Source organism: Salvelinus alpinus, chromosome 2, assembly GCF_045679555.1.
Source record: "Salvelinus alpinus chromosome 2, SLU_Salpinus.1, whole genome shotgun sequence".
Classification (NCBI taxonomy): domain Eukaryota; kingdom Metazoa; phylum Chordata; class Actinopteri; order Salmoniformes; family Salmonidae; genus Salvelinus; species Salvelinus alpinus.
In genome coordinates, this window is record NC_092087.1 from 16,997,812 (window position 1) to 17,020,629 (window position 22,818).

Sequence of the window (22,818 nt, forward strand, 5' to 3'; positions counted from 1 at the left end):
ATACAATGTAGCCTAAAATATCAACTCAAGTCAGTGTAACACTTTACTTATGAGCCTCGGCAATACGCGTGATCACCACTGGACGTCAGTAGAATCCAAACGACCACAAAGATTACAGTAGACTTGACTTTATCAGTGGAAAAGTGAAACCACACAGCCATCCAGTGATGCCAATTTTGCAATTTTGTTGCTAGATTGAGCAACTTTTCAGACTAACGCTACGCTGGCAAATTTATTTTCAAACAGCACCTAGCAACAAATTTAGCTACTTTTAAAAATGTATTTTGAACTTTTAGCAACTTTTGAAAAGTGACTAACGCTAAAATGCACGTATTTTCCCTCTTAATGACACAAAAACGATTTTCTCTGTCACACACTCGGTCACAACACACGTGTCTGGCTGCAAAAGTGCATTGTGAGTGACGTCAGCAGCAGGCGCTCAGCTCGTGCACAGCCAGCAGCAATTTCAGCAAATTGCAAATCATTGTTGGCTGACTGCAGCAGCAGTAGTACGCGTTCGACGAGCCAAACCCAAATGAATATAGTTGGTCATGAATGTATGATCTTGAACAGAACTTACAACATCAATCAACATGTCTCAATCAAAATTGTACAGCCAGAAGTACAGAAAGGAATGGGAGTCTGTCCCTGAACAAATGTCAAATCATATTTTTCGCCGAGATGGCCAGACAATTTGAGTAACGTTATTGTGTATTCCACGCAATGACGCAGTTTTACGTTATCACGCAATGACATCACAACGTCATTTAGCAACAAATCAACCTGCCTCTAGCAACTTACCCTGAAAATTAGTTGGCAACACTGCAGCCATCCCACTTTTAGTTCAGAGAGAAACCACTCAGACAGCGTGAAGGTAAAGATAGATTTGTCTTACATGCATCAAAATCTAGGCTAAGCAAATCATTTTGAATAAATGTGAACTTTGATCACAGGCAGATCAATGACAATGTGTGCTTGTGGGCAATACGAGCTATGAGCTGTAACTTTCCCTGGAGATCGATTACAGAGAACTTGACAAGAATCCTTCCTACATTTCATTTGGTGGCTATCGGCCAAGCGACAATGAAGCTAGCCTTCACTACATGCACAACACTCAACAAATTGCATACAGACATTAGATACAATCAATGAAGTCCTAACAGGCCTAATGTAGCAGATTAAATGCATTTACACATGCAGATATCACATACTTTTTATGATGTAATATCTGTAGTGCTAATGTGCCATACATTTGTTTACAATATACTGTATTCTATGACGCTACAACCTGGACTCATGGGGTAGACGTAACAGTAGATGTAAATCTGTCTACCTCCATTTAGTTTGATATTTTATATTTAGTATGGTGTATTAATTTGTGGATGTCCATCATCCTTTTCGTATGATACTGTATATTACGAATTGCAATCCGTACAATATGTTGTAAATACGCCCACCCATCCACCCCGACCAACTACCCTCATTTTGTTTTTGCCTTAAGTAAACTTCTGTCTTATTACCATACCATACAGTACTAATTTGAGTGTCCCGGATTTACATTACTATGTTACATCTAGTTTATGAGACCAGGCTGGACAATAACCTGAAACAGGACTATTGGATGTAAGGCACTGGAAATGTTACAGACTTTGGCTTTAATTTACTTTTTCACCATCTTTCTTCAAATATTTGGTGATTATATTTAGACTGTATTACTTTTTTTTAAACCCCCTTCATAGGATGTGTGCTGCTAAAATGACAGAAGGGAGCTTGCATGTGGAATCCTGCAAGGCCCCTCTGTTTTACAGACAAGCTGAACCGGCTACAGGTGAAGTCAATCTGTCCATCCTACTTCTGCACGGCATCCGTTTCTCATCTGAGAATTGGCTCAATATAGGTACACTGGAGACATTGGCCAAAGCTGGCTGTCGTGCTGTGGCCATCGACCTACCAGGTGAGCTTCAGTTGTGAGAATAGTAGTAAATTAGTAGTTGAGGAGTTGATTAAGCAACAAAAACATAATTCATGACTCAATGAATCACTGACCTGTAACTCCATCTGTCTCTTCCTCTACCTTCTCCCCACCACTAGGTTTTGGTCAGTCTATGTCAGCAGTGGCCCCATCCGCTGTAGGAGAGCTGGCCCCTGGTGGGTTCCTGAAGCAGGTGTGTGAGGCCCTGGGGATGGGGCCAGTGGTGGTAGTCAGTCCCTCTCTCAGTGGCATGTACTCCCTGCCCGTCCTCTTCCAGCACGAGGCTCTGGTCCGGGCATACATCCCTGTGGCTCCCATCTGCACTGAGAAATTCACAGCAGAGCAGTACATCAGCATACAGGTGCGTACATGTGTGTGCTTATGGATTATAGCTCTCTCCTCTCTCTTTTCTCTTCTCTGGTTGGTCAATGATTGTTGCAAACACTGGCTTTGCTCCTATGCAACATGTCCTGTGTTTGGGTGCTCTGTGTGACTGCCTGGAAATTGGAAATTGCCTTTTAAAGCCGTATTGTCTACAACCTGCGATCAGATTGAAACCCGGCCCTTGTATGTGAGATTGGGTAACAGTTTATTTTAACTAGCCACCTCTACTTTCATTCCAGGATGCTCAGCTAAAGGAGGTTTCTCTGAACAACCTGAGGAAGCTAGCCAATCACAAGGTGTTGGTGATGAAAGGAGCAGGACATCCATGCTATCTGGACGACCCAGCCACGTGGCACACGGCTCTCACTGACTTTCTCAGTACGTTGTGATGTTGTTCAGTGTCATTGGGATATCTGTCCATGGATGCAACACTATACGTTAAATACCTACTAACATTTCTTTATATATAAAATCGACTATGTATGTTGTTGGTAACTTGTGGAATAGACACCGGATTCAGGATTAGACCCACCCGTTGTATAATATTTGTCAAAAGCTAGGAGGGAGGATTTTTTAGTGTGATGTTTTGGAGACCTGTAAATAGGTCACTGATGATAATGTATGTGAACTGTGTGTTTGTAGCCTATACAGCAGGGGTCTCCAACCCTGTTCCTGGAGGGCTACCGTCCTGTAAGTTTTCACTCCAATCCCGAGTTGCAACTAACCTGGTTCAGCATATCAACCAGCAGATTATTAGAATCAGGTGTGCCCTGCTATAAAGTAGGTATGTACTGGACATGAGTCCTGGCATTTCAGAGATGTAAAAACAAACACCAGACAATTAAATGAAGTGAAAAATATGAACATTATTTAATAACTGATTCTCTGTAATAAACAATTTGAAAATATTTTACAAGGAGTCACAGACACAATATTTTACAAATTTTACCCTCTTCTTTTTTTTTGTTGCTTTATCAGTACAAAAGAATGGAGCGACATGGACCAATGCCCAGAGAGAGGGAGCTAAATCTTCCGCGCACACACATACACACTCAGACACCCACAAAAAAAAATAAAAAATAAAAACAGTTTAGATCTCAAACTTATCTTTACTTTATTCCATTTTTTTTTTTACTTCACTTAGAATTTGACTGAATTTATAATTTTTTTGTTACAGTTTTTTTTTTTTACACATTTGTCAAACATGGTCACATAGCACCAGACTACAGACTACAGAATCACATACACACGTGTCTTTCCCACAGAGACGCACGGACACCGCAAGGGTAGGCAGGGGCAGGGCCACGTGAAGACCCTCCCTTTAGGGCTGGCTGTAAAGCAGACCCGGTCCTCTCACCCTAAACTTGCCCTTTTTCCCCTTATTTTTTTAGAGCAAAAAGTAAAATTCTCAAACCACAGAAAACCGACCTGTGTCCCTCAGCACACGATTGGGTCCCCTTCTGGACACACAGACATACAAATCATGATTCTTTTACCTTTTGTTTGACACAGTCCCATGCTGTTCTGTGGAGACCCACTCCCTGAGCTAGCCTCTGACATCCCACACAGGGAATAGACATCCTTGGCTTACTTTAGTCTAGAGCTGAACATCCCCCAGCTGTGCATGTGTAGGTATAACTGTTAGTGTTACATGTGTGTGCTTTGTGCATGTGGGTGCATAAGGGTGTAACTGCATGTCTGAATGTGTAAATTTGTCAGTGCTTGTGTCTGCTGCTGAGCCAGAGGAAGTCACAGGGGGTACATTTCCACAGCGAATGTAAATTTGGTAAATTTGTAGATCTACAGAGGGACAAACAAATGCTGTGATATAATAAAACAATAAAATGCAACAAGACTATCTATATGAGGAATTTAAAAAATGGTGAACCCAAACATTGAAAGGAGACAATTGCAAACGTCAGATTCTGAGTTTCTATTTGGTCCAGTCTTTCACTGAGATAGGGATCCTGGGTGGGGCAGCGGTCTAAGGCACTGCATTCCAGTGCTAGAGGCGTCACTACAGACCTGGGTTCGATCCTGGGCTGTATCACAACCGGCTGTGATCGGGAGTCCCATAGGGCAACGCACAATTGGCCCAGCATCGTCCGGGTTTGGCCGGGGTAGGCTGTCATTGTAAATAAGAATTTGTTCTTAACTGACTTGCCTAGTTTAAAATAAAAAATATAATTATGCAGTTACTTAACATTTTGTCTTGCCAAAAATTATATTGTTCACTGTACATTATGTGTGTATTTATGGTTACAGTAAAGGAGGTTTTGGGGTTTAGATGTTGTATTCACGTTAACAGTGAGGCGGGGTGGAGGGATTTCAGAGTCAATACAGATTCAGAGTCAATGTAAACTATGAAAGTCCTCCACTCCAAGCAGCAATGTGTACAAGAAACTCACACCATTTTATATCGACGGACACATCAAAACCTAAACCTCTTTAAATCCAGAGTGCAACATTCTGGATTGGGAAAGTCTGTGGAGAAAGTGAATATTTGGGAGGCTCACTGTGTGTGTGTGTGTGTGTGTGTGTGTGTGTGTGTGTGTGTGTGTGTGTGTGTGTGTGTGTGTGTGTGTGTGTGTGTGTGTGTGTGTGTGTGTGTGTGTGTGTGTGTGTGTGTGTGTGTGTGTGTGTGTGTGTGTGTGTGTAAGAGGGAGAACACTGAAACACTAAGGCATTTAGAGAGGTTTAGTCACTATGTATCCTTTGAAACAGAAACACACGGACATATTAAACATTATTTTTGAACACCTCTGTGAATACAGTGGTCACATACAGTATGCAGCTCCCTCATGACAATATATTGAGCAAACCGGTGAGACAAAATTGGATTCTTTTTTTTTTTGTAAAATAATTTTTTCCGCTCCATAACAACATCTGATATAACACTTCTTCCATTGGAATTGGAACAACAAACAGCTACGCTACCACAACAGTCATTCCCCATCCTCTCAACCCAGTTTTAAAGACATTCCCTCTGAGGGTTAAAACAAACATACACCCATACACAAACACAAACGCACATACGGTTCAGACAGAAATGCAATGATAGCGGTCAGGTGACCCTATAAAGGTAGATCTATGACCAGTTAAGTAGATTTATACTGATAGTTTAGCTCTATAGATGGCTCTGTAAAGGTACTGTACAGCAACTCTATCTGGTAGCAATCAGGTAGCCCTGGAATTGTACAGCAGCCAGGAGCCACAGCCAATCGAAAGTCTACATTGAGCTACAATAACATCTAGTCAATATGGTGTCTCTATAAAGCTACCGTAGATATACTGTATAGCCAACAGACTTGCTCTATAAAGATCCTGTAGCTCCACAGCCATTAGGGTGCCTCTTCTATAAAGGTACTGTACAGTAGCTCAAGAGACAATGCTTTCCAAAACAAAGTGCATCAAGGCACTATGACAACAGAAAGTGGCTCCTAAACATGGAGTCTAATGACATTTCACTTCAAATTGATCAGAATGACATGTAACAGAAAACTCAGACTGCAGCTCAGTCCTCACCGTACAGTAAGTTGTAGTGGCCTCGGCTGCATTCCTTTATGTGGGAAATGTTAAGCCCCAATCCCCCAATAGCAAATGGTCTGAAGTTACACAGCGTCTGTCAAAGGTAATACAAGCTAAGTTCTGCCAAAACCTACCTGCAACTAAAACGAGATACTTATGGGCCAGTCTGAATAGATATTAGTATATCTGCTCTGCTGTGGTGACAACAGATATTAAACACATACAAATATAGTCCTAGGAACATTAGTGGACCTGGTGGAGCGGCTGTATGAGGATTGGCAGAGGGGTTAGCTTTCACTGGGTTAGGAGTAGAGGTCAGTCAGAATGTCCACTGATCAGAAAGGATCCCACTGGGCACAGTTGTCAATTCGACATCTATGCCACGTTGGTTCAATGTAATTTTGTTGAAATGACGTGTAAACAACGATTCAATTAGTCTGTGGAGAGTGGGAAAGTACACACCACCTACAGCAATGAAGCCCAAACGCACAGACTTTTCAGAGGCTTAATATCGATTCATAATAAACTGGTGTAGCCTAGTATTTGAATTATTTTTGTAAGGGCGAAAGTTATAATTTGCTTTGTCTGATTTGGACACATAATTACCAATTCATTAACTAACATCAGTCAACTATGATAATCAAATGTGTCACGGATTCCCCCGGTACTGCTGCTCATTCCGTGCACAAGTTCCGGAGGTCTACGTCACCGGCTTCTAGGTGCCACTGAACGGTCTCATTATGCACACCTGATTCCCATTCTCCTGATTAGTAATTGTATATATGTGCCCTCTGTTCCCCAATGTCTTGTCGGTTATTGTTCCCATGTCTGTTGGTCTTGTGAGTTCCTGTGCTTTGTTGCTTCGGCTTTCTGCGTGTATTGTGTACTCGTTATTAACGGGTCCCGTGTATTGTTGTGCATTTGTTATTATGGGTTTCGTCCTGTGTAGTGTATTGCGGGTCTCATCCTGTGTATTTATTAGAGACCTCACTCTTTTGTTTGGGTTACATCCCTGTGTTTTTGTACACATGTTTGTTTTGGGCTTTGTCCCCGTGCCTCATGGCATGTTGTATTTTTGGGTGGAGTATTAAAACCCCCTATTATGTATTCCTGCGCATGTCTCCAATCATTTATACAACGTGACAAAATGTATTCTTTGTAAGACTACTATTTCATAGAATAGTTCCATGTTACCATGATTATAAATCTAATACTGTGCTTCCAGGGGCAGAAACAGTTCTAACTTCAAGTGGAGAACAGTAGAGGTGTACAAGAAGAATTGGAATTCAGGCAACTCAGATATTCCTAACACTATTTCTCCAGCTTTCCTTTCTGGGTTTCTCTTTTTCCTCTCACTTGGTTATAAAAACAAGACCACATGAAAGTCTCTCATTTTGGCAAGAAGTAGATATAGTGCATAAATAAATTAATGTAACAACTTTCATTGCAAATGATACCCTAACATGTGCTTTGAATACTCAACACTTCAACAGTTTATAATTGTATGTTTTTGTATACTTGAAAGTTCTTTTTCTCCTTAATGTTCTTGTTACAGTAGCTATGAACGTCTGAATGGTCCGTACAGTAACCCCCTATGAGAGACACATGACAGAGCGAGGAAACTGATCAGGTCAGAGATGAGTGAGCGAGATGGAGGCCATGTCTCCTCATCCCATCTGACTAACAGAGGCACAAACAGACAACCTAAACTCTGCTGTGTCCATGACGGTTGGAGCTCTGTGACACGGCATCCAACTTGTCTTTTCACTTGTCACTCGTCTTGTTGATGCGGGTGGGGATGGGGTCTTTTTTCTTTTCTGACATAGCCTCTGATAATTGTGGTGGTTGGAACACCAACCTTCTGAATCTCTTCCCATGGATGAAGGTACGCAACTCGCTGAGAACACAAAGGTCCTGCAACTGTCACTAAGCAACAACAATTGAAGCTAGCTGGGTACAGTAGCGCGGTACTCAGGGCTTCCAAGTTGCAGTGACAGGAAGTCCCATTATAACCTATGACTAGAGCAGGGGCGGAGCATAGAGGGGAGAGAGTGGGAGCGTTAGGATGGACAAAGAGCTGGGGAGAGCAGACTGGAGGAAAATTAAAGTAAAAGGGGCAGAATATGGGGGCTGGCGATTGGATAGAGGAGGAAGAGCTGAATCATGAGCAGGGTCTGGAGTGAGGGTTGGAAGGAGTGGCCCCGCCCACAGTCTGATGTGTTCTCCTGGAGAGTAAAGGAGACATTTTTAGTCATACAGTAGAATTTTTGAAAATAAAAAATAAATATTCTTAGTGTGTGTCTTAGTGAAAATAGAATCTATGTGCATCAGCATATTTACAGTATATGTTTATTGTAGGGTCTGCTGAGTTGTAGAGTCAGTTGTAAGTCTTACAGAAAGATTGTAGTCGTAGCACACAGCGGGCCCTTTTCGATACCTCGCTGCACTCATGTCCTCACATGATGGGTTATCCTCCTTGACTGGAAGGCGTGGTTAAGGAATGGAACACTACCTTTCAGTGAGGAGAACAAGTATTTGATACACTGCCGATTTTGCAGGTTTTCCTACTTACAAAGCATGTAGAGGTCTGTAATTTTTTATCATAGGTACACTTCAACTGTGAGAGAAGGAATCTAAAACAAAAATCCAGAAAATCATATTGTATGATTTTTAAGTAATTAATTAGCATTTTATTGCATGACATAAGTATTTGATCGCCTACCAACCAGTAAGAATTCCGGCTCTCACAGACCTGTTAGTTTTTCTCTAAGAAGCCCTCCTGTTCTCCACTCATTACCTGTATTAACTGCACCTGTTTGAACTCGTTACCTGTATAAAAGACACCTGTCCACACACTCAATCAAACAGACTCCAACCTCTCCACAATGGCCAAGACCAGAGAGCTTGGTTTAATTTCTTTGTAAGTAGGAAAACCTGCAAAATCGGCAGTGTATCAACTACTTGTTCTCCCCACTGTATATAGTCACTCTCCAAGTCTCCATGTGTTTACACACACCCGCCCCTATAGCTTCCTCTCCCACAAGTTTATGCCATAAAAAAATGTAACACAACGATAAACACAACATACAGATGCTTTAGTTAGAATAGTCATCAAGGGGTGAACTGGACCGAACCCAAATTTAAATGGTTTGACATTAGCACCAGTCAGTTGAATGTGAAAAGCCACTCTTATAAACAAGTCGATAAAGAGATAAACGAATGAGCGGAGAAGACTCCCAACAGCAGGTGTGTATGTGTTGGCAAGGATACACTCTGTCTCCGCCTGGGACAGTTTCTCCACCTCACAGGTGTTGCAGGGCATCTTCTCTGCCACCACAAACAGCAGGTTGGTGTTGTTTAACCTCTTGGCATGGATCAGCCTACACACAAAGAGAGACTGAGTCAACAAACTCTTACAAGTGTAGGATCTTAATTTGACCTATATTGTCAAAGCAAAATAATTCTGCAGCAACAGGATTTGTATGTTTAGTCTATTATGTTGCTTGATTGGTGATTAGGCTATTAGCTGGCCAAAAGTAGGCTACATGAAAAGTGTAATACTGTTTTAATATCTTTGTGTTAGTGTAGGTTTTCAGTGAATTTATGCAAATCACGAAAGATGCAGGAAAATTCTCAGCAACAAAAGAGTGATCAAATTAAGATCCTACAATTGTATATGACAGATTTGTTCACTGTTGGATCAGCTCCATGAGATCGTTTTACTAGGCTCATCTAACTTAATGAGGTTACTATTTCAGTACTTCTGATGGAATTTCATAAACTTTTAGATTAATTGAGGCAGCGTTTACCAAACTCGTGACCCCAAGGGGTGCACATTTTGGTTTTGCCCTAACACTACGCAGCTGATTTAACACTACGCAGCTGATTCAATCAAAGCTTGATGATTAGTTGATTATTTGAATCAGCTGTGCAGTGCTAGCGCAAAACCCAAAACGTAATCACCTTGCAGTCCCCAGGACCGAGTTTAGGAAATGCTGCAGGACTATTACTCAACTGCATTTTCCATGAACTACAGTGCATTCGGAAAGTGTTCAGACCCCTTGATTTTCCCCACGTTTTGTTACATTACAGTCTTATTCTTATTCATTGATCTACACACAATACCCCATAATGACAAAGCAAAAAACTTTTTTTTTTTAGGTTTGCTTTATTAAATAAAAAAATGCATTTACATAAGTATTCAGACCTTTTGCTGTGAAAAGAAAATTGAGCTCTGGTGCATCCTGTTTCCATTGATCATCCTTAAGATGGTTAAACAACTTGATTGGAGTCCACCTGTGGTAAATTCAATTGATTGGACATGATTTGGAAAGGCACAACCTGTCTATATAAGGTCCCACAGTTGACAGTGCATGTCCGAACAAAAACCAGGCCATGAGGTCGAAGTAATTGTCCATAGAGCTCAGAGACAGGATTATGTCGAGGCACAGATCTGGGAAGGGTACCAAACATTTCTACAGCATTGAAGGTCCCCAAGATCACTGTGGCTTCCATCATTCTTAAGTCGAAGAAGTACTGAACCACCAAGACTCTTCCTAGAGCTGGCCGCCTGGCCAAACTGAGCAATCGGGGGAGAAGGTCCTTGGTCAGGGAGAACCCAATGGAACCCAAGAACCCAATGGTCACTCTGACTGAGCTCTAGAGTTCCTCTATGGAGATGGGAGAACCTTCCAGAAGGACAACCATCTCTGCAGCACTCCACCAATCAGGCCTTTATGGTAGAGTGGCCAGACAGAAGCCACTCCTCAGTAAAAGGCACATGACAGCCCACTTTGAGTTTGCCAAAAGGCAACAAAAGGACTCTGACTATGAGAAACAAGATTCTCTGGTCTGATGAAACCAAGATTGAACTCTTTGGCCTGAATGCCAAACGTCACGTGTGAGAGAAATGACAAGATTATGTTATAATACTGTTATTGCATCAAATGGTTGTTTTATGCAACATAATAAGGGGTTGTTAGAACACTCATCTGTGTGTGTTCTACTGAGGATGGGCCTCTGGGAGATTTACACTGACAGAAGATTTACGATGTCTTTGGGTGATAAACCTAAAGAGACTGCATTCCATAGCATTGTAAGGTTCTGCTTTTCTTTTCTTAGTCAACCTTGTGTTCTTTTCCTTTGTGTTCTTGAACATAGCCCTGTTTCTTTGTGTTCTAGAACGTAGCCCTGTCTTTCATTTTTGTTCATTGATTTCACCTGTGTTTGTTTCTCACCTGGTCTCATCAAACTGTTAAAATTATGTCTGTGAGTATAATAGAACTGATATGGCAAGTAAAACCCTGAGGACAAACCACCCCCCCCCAAAAAGAAAATTCAGCCTACCTCTATTTTCAATGGCTATCACTTTAATTATAAGGCCAAGTCCTCCCAGATTGCAGTTCCTAGGGCTTCCACTAGATGGCAACAGTCTTTAGAAAGAGTTTCAGAAAAATGAGCCAGAAATTGTAGTTTTCTAGGTGGCTCCCATTTTGGCTGTAGTGTTTCCAAGCATGTGGAAGAGAGCGCGTTCTTTGGTATTTTTCTCCGGTAAAGACAATAACGATTCTCTGTCTTAAATTTGATCATTTATTTGCGTATTAGGGTACCTAAGGTTTAATTATAAACGTTGATTGACTTGTTTGGAAAAGTTTATTAGTAACGTTTGGGATTCATTTTGTATGCATTTTGTTGGAGGGAAACTGAGTGGATTGTTGACTGAAGCACACCAGCTAAACTGAGTTTTAATGGATATAAAGAAGGACATTATTGAACAAAAGGACCATTTGTGATGTAACTGGGACCTTTTGGAGTGCCAACAGAAGAAGATCATCAAAGGTAAGGCATTTTTTATATCGCTATTTCTGACTTTCGTGTCGCACCTGCCTGGTTGAAATATGTTTTCCATGTGTTTGTATGCGGGGCGCTGTCCTCAGATAATCGCATGGTTTGCTTTCGCCGTAAAGCCTTTTTGAAATCTGACACCGTGGCTGGATTACCAAGAAGTTATGCTTTATTTTGAGGTAATACACTTGTGATTTTATGAACGTTAAATATTTATAATACTGTAGTTTGAATTTCGCGCTCTGCAATTTCACCGGATGTTGGCCAGGTGGGATGCTACCGTCCCACCTGCCCATAAGAAGTTAACCTGCTCCCTTATTAATAAGTGAATAAAGATTTAGTTTAAGTATAACTCTGACTTGTGTGATAAGTTTGTCTCTCCTCATTTGATAGTAAAGAAATTAACCACCACACACGCTTGGAGGAAACCTGGCACCATCCCTACGGTAAAGCATGGGGGTGGAAACATCATGCTGTGAGGATGTTTTTCAGCAGCAGGGACTGGGTGACTAGTCAGGATCGAGGAAAATATGAATGGAGCAAAGTACAGAGCAGGTTTGATGAAAACCTGCTCCAGAGCGCTCAGGACCTAAGACTGGGGCGAAGGTTCAGCTTCCAACAGGACAATGACCCTAAGCACACAGCCAAGACAACTTTTTTACTTTTTATTTTATTTCAACTTTATTTAACCAGGTAGGCCAGTTGAGAACAAGTTCTCATTTACAACTGCAACCTGGCCAAGATAAAGCAAAGGAGTGCAAAACACAAACAACAACACAGAGTTACACATGGAATGAACAAACGTACAGTCAATAACACAATAGAAAAAATAGATATACAGTGTGTGCAAATGAGGTAAGATTAGGGAGTTAAGGCAATAAATAGGCCGTAGTGGCGAAGTAATTACAATTTAGCAAATTAACACTGGAGTGAAAGATGAATGTGCAAGTAGAGATACTGGGGTGCAAAGGAGCAATAAAAAAAATATATATGGGGATGAGGTAGTTGGATGGGCTATTTACAGATGGGCTATGTACAGGTGCAGTGATCTGTGAGCTGCTCTGACAGCTGATGCTTAAAGTTATTGAGGGAGATATGAGGCTCCAGCTTCAGTGATTTTTGCAATTCGTTCCAGGCATTGGCAGCAGAGAACTGGAAGGAAAGGCGGCCAAATGGAGGAATAGGCTTTGGGGGTGACCAGTGAAATATACCTGCTGGAGCGCGTGCTACGGTGGGGGTGCTGCTATGGTGACCAGTGAGCTGAGATAAGGCGGGGTTTTACCTAGCAAAGACTTAAAGATGACCTGGAGCCATTGGGTTTGACGATGAATATGAAGTGAGGGCCAGCCAACGAGAGCATACAGGTCACAGTGGTGGGTAGTATATGGGGCTTTGGTGACAAAATGGATGGCACTGTGATAGACTGCATCCAATTTGCTGAGTAGAGGGTTGGAGGCTATTTTATAAATGACATCGCCGAAGTCAAGGATCGGCAGGATAGTCAGTTTTACGAGGTTATGTTCGGCAGCATGAGTGAAGGATGCTTGGTTGCGAAATAGGAAGCCGATTCTAGATTTAATTTTGGATTGGAGATGATTAATGTGAGTCTGAAAGGAAAGTTTACAGTCTAACTAGACACCTAGGTATTTGTAATTGCCCACATATTCTAAGTCAGAACCGTCCAGAGTAGTGATGCTGGACGGGCGGGCAGGTGTGGGCAGCGATCGGTTGAAGAGCATGCATTTAGTTTAGCTTGCATTTAAGAGCAGTTGGAGGCCACGGAAGGAGAGTTGTATGGCATTGAAGCTCATCTGGAGTATAGTTAATTAACACAGTGTCCAAAGAAGGGCCAGAAGTATACAGAATGGTGTCGTCTGCGAAGAGGTGGGTCAGAGAATCACCAGCAGCAAGAGCGACATCATTGATGTATACAGAGAAAAGAGTCAGCCCGAGAATTGAACCATGTGGCACCCCCATAGAGACTGCCAGAGGTCCGTACAACAGGCCTTCTGATTTGACACAAAGAAAACTCTGTCTAAGAAGTAGTTGGTGAACCAGGTGAGGCAGTCATTTGAGAAACCAAGGCTGTTGAGTCTGCCGATAAGAATGTGGTGATTGACAGAGTCGAAAGCCTTGGCCAGGTTGATGAATACGGCTGCAGTATTGTCTTTTATTGATGGCGGTTATGATATCGTTTAGGACCTTGAGCGTGGCTGAGGTACACCCATGACCAGCTCGGAAACCAGATTGCATAGCGGAGAAGGTATGGTGGGATTCGAAATGGTCGGTGATCTATTTGTTAACTTGGCTTTCGAAGACCTTAGAAAGGCAGGGCGGGATGAATATAGGTCTGTAACAGTTTGAGTCTAGAGTGTCTCCCCCTTTGAAGAGGGGGATGACCGCGGCAGCTTTCCAATCTTTGGGTATCTCAGACGATACAAAAGAGAGGTTGAACAGGCTAGTAATAGGGGTTGCAACAATTGCGGCGGATAATTTTAGAAAGAGAGGGTCCAGATTGTCTAGCCCAGCTGATTTGTAGGGGTCCAGATTTTGCAACTATTTTAGAACATCAGCTATCTGGTTTTGGGTGAAGCAGAAATGGGGGAGGCTTGGGCAAGTTGCTGTGGGGGGTGCAGGGCTCTTGACCGGGGTAGGGGTAGCCAGGTGGAAAGCATGGCCAGCCGTAGAAAAATGCTTATTGAAATTCCCAATTATCATGGATTTATCAGTGGTGACAGTGTTTCCTAGCCTCAGTGCAGTGGGCAGCTGGGAGGAGGTGCTCTTATTCTCCATGGACTTTACAGTATCCCAGAACTTTTGGCGTTTGTGCTACAGGATGCACATTTCTGCTTGAAAAAACTAGCCTTTGCTTTCCTAACTGCCTGTGTATATTGGTTCCTAACTTCCCTGAAAAGTTGCAAATCGTGGGGGATATTCGATGCTAATGCAGTACGCCACAGGATGTTTTTGTGCTGGTCAAGGGCAGTCAGATCTGGAGTGAACCAAGGGCTATGTCTGTTCCTGGTTCAACATTTTTTTAATGGGGCATGCTTATTTAAGATGGTGAGGAAAGCACTTTTAAAGAATAACCAGGCATCCTCTACTGACGGAATGAGGTCAATATCCTTCCAGGATACCCGGACCAGGTCGATTAGAAAGGCCTGCTCGCTGAAGTGTTTTAGGGAGCGTTTGTCAGTGATGAAGGGGTGGTCGTTTGACCGCAGACCCATTACGGACGCAGGCAATGAGGCAGTGATCGCTGAGATCCTGGTTGAAGACAGCAGAGGTGTATTAAGAGGGCAGGTTGGTTAGGATGATATCTATGAGGGTGCCCGTGTTTACAGATTTGGGGTTGTACCTGGTAGGTTCATTGATCATTTGTGTGAGATTGAGGGCATCTAGCTTAGATTGTAGGACGGCCGGGGTGTTAAGCATATCCCAGTTTAGGTCACCTAACAGTACGAGCTCTGAAGATAGATGGGTGGGCAATCAATTCACATACGCAGGAGTGAACCCGATCGAACATCTCTGGAGAGACCGGAAAATAGCTTTGCAGCAACGCTCCCCATCCAACCTGACAGAGTGAGAGGATCTGCAGAGAGAATTGGAGAAACTCCCCAAATACAGGTGTGCCAAGCTTGTAACGTCATACCAAGAAGACTTGAGGCTGTAATTGCTGCCAAAGGTGCTTCAACAGAGTACTGAGTAAACAGTCTGATTACTTATGTAAATGTGTTATTTCATATCTTTACATTTTTTATAAATTTGCAAACATTTATAAAATCCAGTTTTTGCTTTGTCATTATGGGGTATTGTGTGGAGATTGACGAGGGAAAAAAGCAATTTAATCTATTTTAGAATAATGCTGTAACGTAACAAAATGTGTAAAAAGTCAATGGGTCTGAATACTTTCTGCACTGTATGTTGGTGTATGTTTGTATGAGTTGTACGTGGAGAGTAAAAGCTACCTGGAGCAGTTGCCACAGTCTTGCAGGATGTCATAGGAGCTGTTGATGTTAGTGAAGTAGAACTGAGTCTGTATCGTCACACAGCTGGTCTCTCTGGAGTCCATCCCCTCTGCCTCTACCTCATCTACAACACACAGACATAGACAAATACATATTGATGTGGACACAGATAATAACTAGTACAGTGTTGCAATCACTGTCCTTCAAAAAAAACAGAAACCACAATATCTCGACTTTGTACTCACCTGTGACAAACCAACTGTGGTAGGCCATTCCATAGAGCAGCTGCTGAAATAGGGACCTGGGTGGAAAGGGAGATTGTTTAACTTCTCTAGGATAGGGGGCAGCATTTTCACGTTTGGATGAAAAGCGTGCCCAGAGTAAACTGCCTCCTACTCAGTCCCAGATGCTAATATATGCATATTATTATTAGTATTGGATAGAAAACACTCTTCTAAAACTGTTTGAATCATGTCTGTGACTATAACAGAACTTATTTGGCAGGCAAAACCCTGAGGACAAACCATTCAGATTTTTTGTTTTTTGAGGTCACTCTCTTTTCAATGAGTTTTCATTGGGAATCCAGATTTCCAAGGGACCTTCCTGCAGTTCCTATCGCTTACACTGGATGTCAACAGTCTTTAGAAATTGGTTGAGGTTTTTCCTTTGAGAATTGAAGAAGTAGCCATGTTCAGAATGAGGCTCCAGTGAAGTGTACTGTTTGTTAGAGGCGCGTGACCAGAAAGCATGCTACACATTGTTTTCCTCCGGTATTGAACACAGATCATCCCGTCTTCAATTTTATCGATTATTTACGTTAAAAAATACCTAAAGTTGTATTTCAAAAGTAGTTAGAAATGTTTGGACAAAGCTTACAGGTAACTTTTGAGATATTTTGTAGTCACGTTGTGCAAGTTGGAACCGGTGTTTTTCTGGATCAAACGCGCCAAATAAATGGACATTTTGGATATATATCGACGGAATTAATCGAACAAAAGGACCATTTGTGATGTTTATGGGACATATTGGAGTGCCAACAGAAGAAGCTCGTCAAAGGTAAGGCATGAATTATATCTTTATTTCTGCGTTTTGTGTCGCGCCGGGATGGTTGAAATATGATGGTCTGTGATTGTTAGCTGGGGTGCTATCCTCAGATAATAGCATTGTTTGCTTTTTGCCGTAAAGCATAGCTTTAATTTGGTATATTGAATGTGTGATTTCATGAAAGTTAAATTTTTATAGTAATTTATTTGAATTTGGCGCTCTGCATTCTCGCTGGATGTTGGCCAGGTGGGACGCTACCGTCCCACATATCCCAGAGAGGTTAAAGGATGTTGGTAGTGCAAATATGTGGCTCTGTTTAAGTAGTGTGTGTTTCAGGCAACAGTATTCTTGTATTCTCTGGTCTTACCAGGCAGCTGCTGATGACCACCAGGCCAGGTTCACAAAGTCTGCAATGGTGGGCTGATGGGACAGAGAAAGAAGGGGACACATAAACACAAGGACATTGCCTGTTCTCCATTTTAAATTAGCTAGCTATCAAGCATTCATTATTACAGAAGGGTGATAGCCGTGTCTTATTTATTTTGTATTTTTTTGTATTTTACCCCCCTTTTCTCCCCAATTTTGTTCTTGTCTCATCGCTGCAACTCCCCAACAGGCTCGGGAGGCGAAGGTCGAGTCATGCATCCTCCGAAACATGACCTGCCAAACCAAGCTTCTTAACACCCGCCCGCTTAACCCGGAAGCCAGCTGCACCAATGTGTCGGAGGAAACACTGTTCAACTGATGAACGCAGTCAGCCTGCAGGCGCCCGGCCCACCACAAGGAGTCACTAGAGCGCAATGAACCAAGTAAAGCCCCCCTGGCCGAACCCTCCCCTAACCTGGACGACGCTGGGCCAATTGTGCGCCGCCCTAGGGGACTCCTGATTAAGGCCGGTTGTGATACAGCCCGGGATCAAACCCGGTGCAGTGCCTTAGATGCAGTGCCTTAGACCGCTGCGCCACTCGGGAGGCCCGATAGCCGTGTCTTTCATTGTTGAATATGTGAAGTCCTTACCACAAAGACTCCTCTTGGTGCAGCCCCGGTGTTGCTGCTTGGCACGGGGTCACACACAGACTGGTAGTCAAAGGACTGCTTCCGGTTGTAAAAGGAGTTGTTGTAGAGAGCATGCATCAGGTAGGGGTCCACCTCACTGAAGAACATGCCAATCTGTGGAAGAGAGGAAAGAATTATACAACATGCCCCTAAGTCAAGGATAGACTGGGTTCAATAAAGCTTTGTAGTAACTGTCAGAACATGTCACCTTGTTCCAGTGATCCTTCTGATTGGACATGATCAGGAAACCACCGTCATCCACCAGGTAACAAAGAAGGTCCTGTGTGGACAGGCGCAGATGGACAACCATGACGACATGAGACCCCAACTGTTAGTCTGTTTAACTCTCAACTATGTCTTAGCTTCATGCATATAGTACCATTGAAAACATGATAGTAGCATTGTTCACAGTGGTGTAGTGATGCCTGGAGAAGTGAGTATACTCAAATTTTGCAAAGAAATTCCCAAACGACCCACCCTGTGCAAAGAATTATATGAGAAACATTGAAAAATCCCATATTGATCTTTCACAGTCAGGCCAAACCAAAATGTACTGTGCAAGCAGGCTAATAGTAGTCCTACCATTGAAACAGATACTGTACATCAGGCTGTCAACTGAGTCAATTAAGTCACACTTTTTTAATAGAAGAACAAGAACATTTGATGTTCTAAGTCCAAAACAATGCTTAAACCATGAGACCAATTTCGAGGTCTAGGAAAAATGTTGTTACCCTTAAATTCAAGTGCCAGCTTGCACTGTTGTTTGGTTAGTGGTGTTTCTGTAGCATTTAAGATGGAGTTTGTAAAACAAATGGCCACTGGATTGATGCAAATAATTATGATATAATTATGCCAAGTAGACATAGGCTAGTTATCATTTAATTGAGAAGGTTTTTTGGAAAGCCTTTCCATCTACTAGAAGACAGTTTGTCAAACCTTGATCTGTTTCACCTGTCCTTGTGATTGTCTCCACCCCCCTCCAGGTGTCGCCCATCTTCCCCATTATCCCCTGTGTATTTACAGTTGAAGTCGGAAGTTCACATACACTTTTTCAACCACTCCAAAAATGTCTTGTTAACAAACTATAGTTTTGGCAAGTCGGTTAGGACATCTACTTTGTGCATGACACAAGTCATTTTTCCAACAATTGTTTACAGACAGATTATTTCACTTATAATTCACTGTATCACAATTCCAGTGGGTCAGAAGTTTACATACACTAAGTTGACTGTGCCTTTAAACAGCTTGGAAAATTCCAGAAGATGATGTCATGGCTTAAGAACCATCCTATTGGCTAATTTACATAATTTGAGTCAATTGGAGGTGTACCTGTGGATGTACTTCAAGGCCTACCTTCAAACTCAGTGCCTCTTTGCTTGACATCATGGGAAAATCAAAAGAAATCATCCAAGACCTCAGAAAAAGAATTGTAGACCTCCCCAAGTCTGGTTCATCCTTGGGAGCAATTTCCAAACACCTGAAGGTACCACTTTCATCTGTACAAACAATAGTAATCAGGATTATAAACACCATGGCCCGCTCAGGAAGGAGATGCGTTCTGTCTCCTAGAGATGAACGTACTTTGGTGTGAAAAGTGCAAATCAATCCCAGAACAACAGCAAAGGACCTTGTGAAGACGCTGGAGGAAACGGGTACAAAAGTATCTATATCCACAGTAAAACGAGTCCTATATCGACATGACCCGAAAGGCCGCTCAGCAAGGAAGAAGCCACTGCTCCAAAACCGCCATAAAAAAAGCTAGACTATGGTTTGCAACTGCACAAGGGGACAAAGATCATACTTTTTGGAAAAATGTCCTCTGGTCTGATGAAACAAAAATAGAACTGTTTGGCCATAATGACCATCGTTGTGTTTGGAGGAAAAAGGGGAGGCTTGCAAGCCGATGAAAACCATCCCAACCGTGAAGCACGGGGGTGGCAGCATCATGTTGTGGGGTGCTTTGCTGCAGGAGGGATTGGTGCAATTCACAAAATAGATGGCATCATGAGGGAGGAAAATTATGTGGATATATTGAAGCAACATCTCAAGACATCAGTCAGGAAGTTAAAGCTTGGTCGCAAATGGGTCTTCCAAATGGACAATGACCCCAAGCATACTTCCAAAGTTGTGGCAAAATGGCTTAAGGACAATAAAGTCAAGGTATTGGAGTGGCCATCACAAAGCCCTGACCTCAATCCCATAGAAAATTTGTGGGCAGAACTGAAAAAGCGTGTGCGAGCAAGGAGGCCTACAAATCTGGCTCAGTTACACCAGCTCTGTCAGGAGGAATGGGCCAAAATTCACCCAACTTATTGTGGGAAGCTTGTGGAAGGCTACCCGAAACGTTTGACCCAAGTTAAACAATTTAAAGACAATGCTACCAAATACTAATTGAGTGTATGTAAACTTCTGACCCACTGGGAATGTGAAATAAATGTGAAATAAAAGCTGAAATAAATCATTCTCTTTACTATTATTCTACTACATTCTTAAAATGAAGTGGTGATCCTAACTGACCTAAGACAGGGAATTTTTACTAGGATTAAATATCAGGAGTTGTGAAAAAACGGAGTTTAAATGTTTTTGGCTAAGGTGTATGTAAACTTCGAGACTTCAACTCTATACCTGTTGCCAGTTCGTCTTGTTTGTCAAGTCAAACAGCGTTTTTGTTCTCAGTTCCTGTTTTTCCCAGTCTCTCTTTTTCTCTCCCTCCTGGTTTTGACCCTTGCCTATCCTGACTCTGAGCCCGCCTGCCTGACCACTCTGCCTGCCCCTGACCCTGAGCCTGCCTGCCGACCTGTACCTTTGCCCCACCTCTGGATTATTGACCTCTGCCTACCCAGAGCCTGCCTGCCGTCCGGTACCGTTGCCCCACCTCTGGATTGTTTTACCTCTGCCTACCCTGAGCCTGAGCCTGCCTGCCGTCCGGTACCGTTGCCCCACCTCTGGTTTACTGACCCCTGCCTGCCTTGACCTGTCTCTTGCCTGCCCCTGTTGGAACATTAAACCATTGTCAATTCGACGTGTCTGCATCTGGGTCATACGTCGATTCCTGATAACCTAGGCCTATCATAGGCATCACTATCTATTAACTGTTCCTTAATTGTTTGAAACCTGGATGTTGGAGGCTATTATTTTAAGGCATTATCCTAGTCATATTAGCAACCCATGATAGTTGTTGCATCTTTAGATCTCCCCTCTCAACACTTCTAAGGAATATTTCCATCTCTGTCCATGAAACCGATCGAATGTGCGGGCGCATTTTAGAATGGTGTTTTCACACAAATTGCATTTTGGAACATTCACACCGTTCTAGGCCTAGTGCCGTGTGCACATTGCTGCACTGAAAATGTGAAGAAATAATAGTTTATCAACTACAGCATTATTAATTGATACGGCGTATACCTACACTACACTACTTTGATAAGCATCCTGGGGATTAAGAAGTGAGTATACGCAATGCCCACTGAAAAATAAGTGGGTATTCGGCATATACCTTCGTATATCCTCCACTACACCACTGATTATTCTTTATCTTACTTCGCTGTTGGCTTCACAGTCCATCTCACAGCCACTGGTTGGTCCACACTATCAAAAACAAATAATCATCAACGATAAGCAAAAAACAATTTGCATATGTTTGTGTGTGGGTTTATATCACTGGTTGTCCTTATGTTTGTTACCGTTTGTTGGACTTGGCGGTTGTCACTTGTTGGACTTGTTTGGTTGCTAGCCAGGATCTTGAATTTGTCCACCCAGGCCTCAAGATCCAGCTTTACTCCAACCACTAGTCATACACAGGGAGAGACATTGAGATATACCCAAAGAAATGAGAGAGAAGGGGGGGGGAGAGAGAGAGAGAGAGAGAAGACAGAGCGAGAAAGAGAAAGAGAGACAGATATTTTCCTCCTATCGTGAGAAATATATTTCCCTCCAAATTCCTACTTCAGATGTACTCTCTTATTTAGACATGATAATAATCCTGCAGCAACAGGAAATGTGAATTAGTATGTGGATTATAATTAATGGACATTTTTGTAGGTGTTGATATATTTTTCGTTAGTCTGAAAATTTAAAGTGGACTTTACAAGCCTTTTACACCTCGAATACACTACAATTTACATTTCCTGCTGTGCAAGAAAGTTCTCTGCGACAACAGAGTGATCAAATTAAGATCCTAAATCCTGCAGTGGATTAACACATCATACTAGTCCATACTAGCCCCCAGTAGAGTAACTAACCATACTACTCATCATGCCTCTGTAAAGGACGTCACACTGCTTGCTTAGCAAGTACCACTTCCTCCCGATTTGGCTAATATCTGGCACGAACTCAGGACCTCTGCCTTGCCAGCACACGTGATCACCCTCCTGAAATGTTTTACCAGTTGGCGCCACGCGAAACGTTAGCTATGCAGTGGTGCAAGTGGGGACACTTCAGGCTGAGGAGTAAGTTTTACACATTCCCATGTGCTACACCTCCAACAATGCTAATGAACCCTTCCCTCCCAGAGTCCCAGATTCCCGGTGCGGTGCGGCATGGCTCACCTACAGGTTTGATGGTTTTCCCTCCCACTGTGATCTCCACTGCAGTGCTGACCAGGATTCCTATGGTGTCGTTCTCTGGGTTCAGCAGCTCATCATTCACTTCATGGGAGAAGGAGAAGAATGAGAAGGAGGGATGGAGGGAGGGAGGGAGGGAGGAAGGAAGGGGGAGGCAGGAAGGGATGGAGGAGAGATGGAGGAAGGAGGGAGGAGGGATGGAGGAGGGAGGAAGGATGGAGTAGGGAGGGAGGGAGGAGGTAGGGAGGAGGGAGGGAGGAGGTAGGGAGGAGGGATGGAGGAGGGAGGGAGGAGGGTTGGGGAAGGAAGTGGGAGGGAGGGAGGGAGGGAGGGAGGGAGGGGGCAGGAAGGGATGAGGAGAGATGCAGAAAGGCGGGAGGAGGGATGGAGGAGGGAGTAAGGATGGAGGAGGGATGGAGGAGGGAGGGAGGAGGGTTGGGGAAGGAAGGGGGAAGGATGG

General features: G+C 42.9%; 2 protein-coding genes across 5 annotated transcripts in view; one reads left to right on the forward strand and one right to left on the reverse strand.

The window, feature by feature from the left end:
- Positions 1–148: 148 nt before the first annotated feature.
- On the forward strand, positions 149–3,264 carry LOC139555048 (putative protein-lysine deacylase ABHD14B). Its single transcript, XM_071368457.1, has 5 exons — positions 149–874; positions 1,740–1,954; positions 2,092–2,333; positions 2,596–2,734; positions 2,999–3,264. The coding sequence occupies exons 2-5, from the start codon at positions 1,741–1,743 to the stop codon at positions 3,133–3,135; spliced, it is 732 nt and encodes a 243-aa protein (XP_071224558.1). The 5' UTR covers positions 149–874; position 1,740; the 3' UTR covers positions 3,136–3,264.
- The window catches only part of LOC139555020 (voltage-dependent calcium channel subunit alpha-2/delta-2-like), a 304,976-nt gene continuing 285,360 nt past the window's right edge, over positions 3,203–22,818 (reverse strand). For all 4 annotated transcript variants that reach the window (XM_071368420.1, XM_071368412.1, XM_071368429.1 and 1 more), the window contains 11 exons: positions 22,344–22,442; positions 21,480–21,583; positions 21,337–21,384; positions 18,005–18,076; positions 17,758–17,910; positions 17,108–17,160; positions 15,942–15,997; positions 15,697–15,820; positions 9,155–9,264; positions 8,279–8,364; positions 3,203–8,109 (listed from right to left, as the gene is read on the reverse strand). In XM_071368420.1, the coding sequence (XP_071224521.1) occupies positions 7,987–8,109; positions 8,279–8,364; positions 9,155–9,264; positions 15,697–15,820; positions 15,942–15,997; positions 17,108–17,160; positions 17,758–17,910; positions 18,005–18,076; positions 21,337–21,384; positions 21,480–21,583; positions 22,344–22,442 (1,028 nt within the window). In that variant the 3' untranslated portion in view covers positions 3,203–7,986. The remainder of the gene's footprint in view (positions 8,110–8,278; positions 8,365–9,154; positions 9,265–15,696; positions 15,821–15,941; positions 15,998–17,107; positions 17,161–17,757; positions 17,911–18,004; positions 18,077–21,336; positions 21,385–21,479; positions 21,584–22,343; positions 22,443–22,818) is intronic.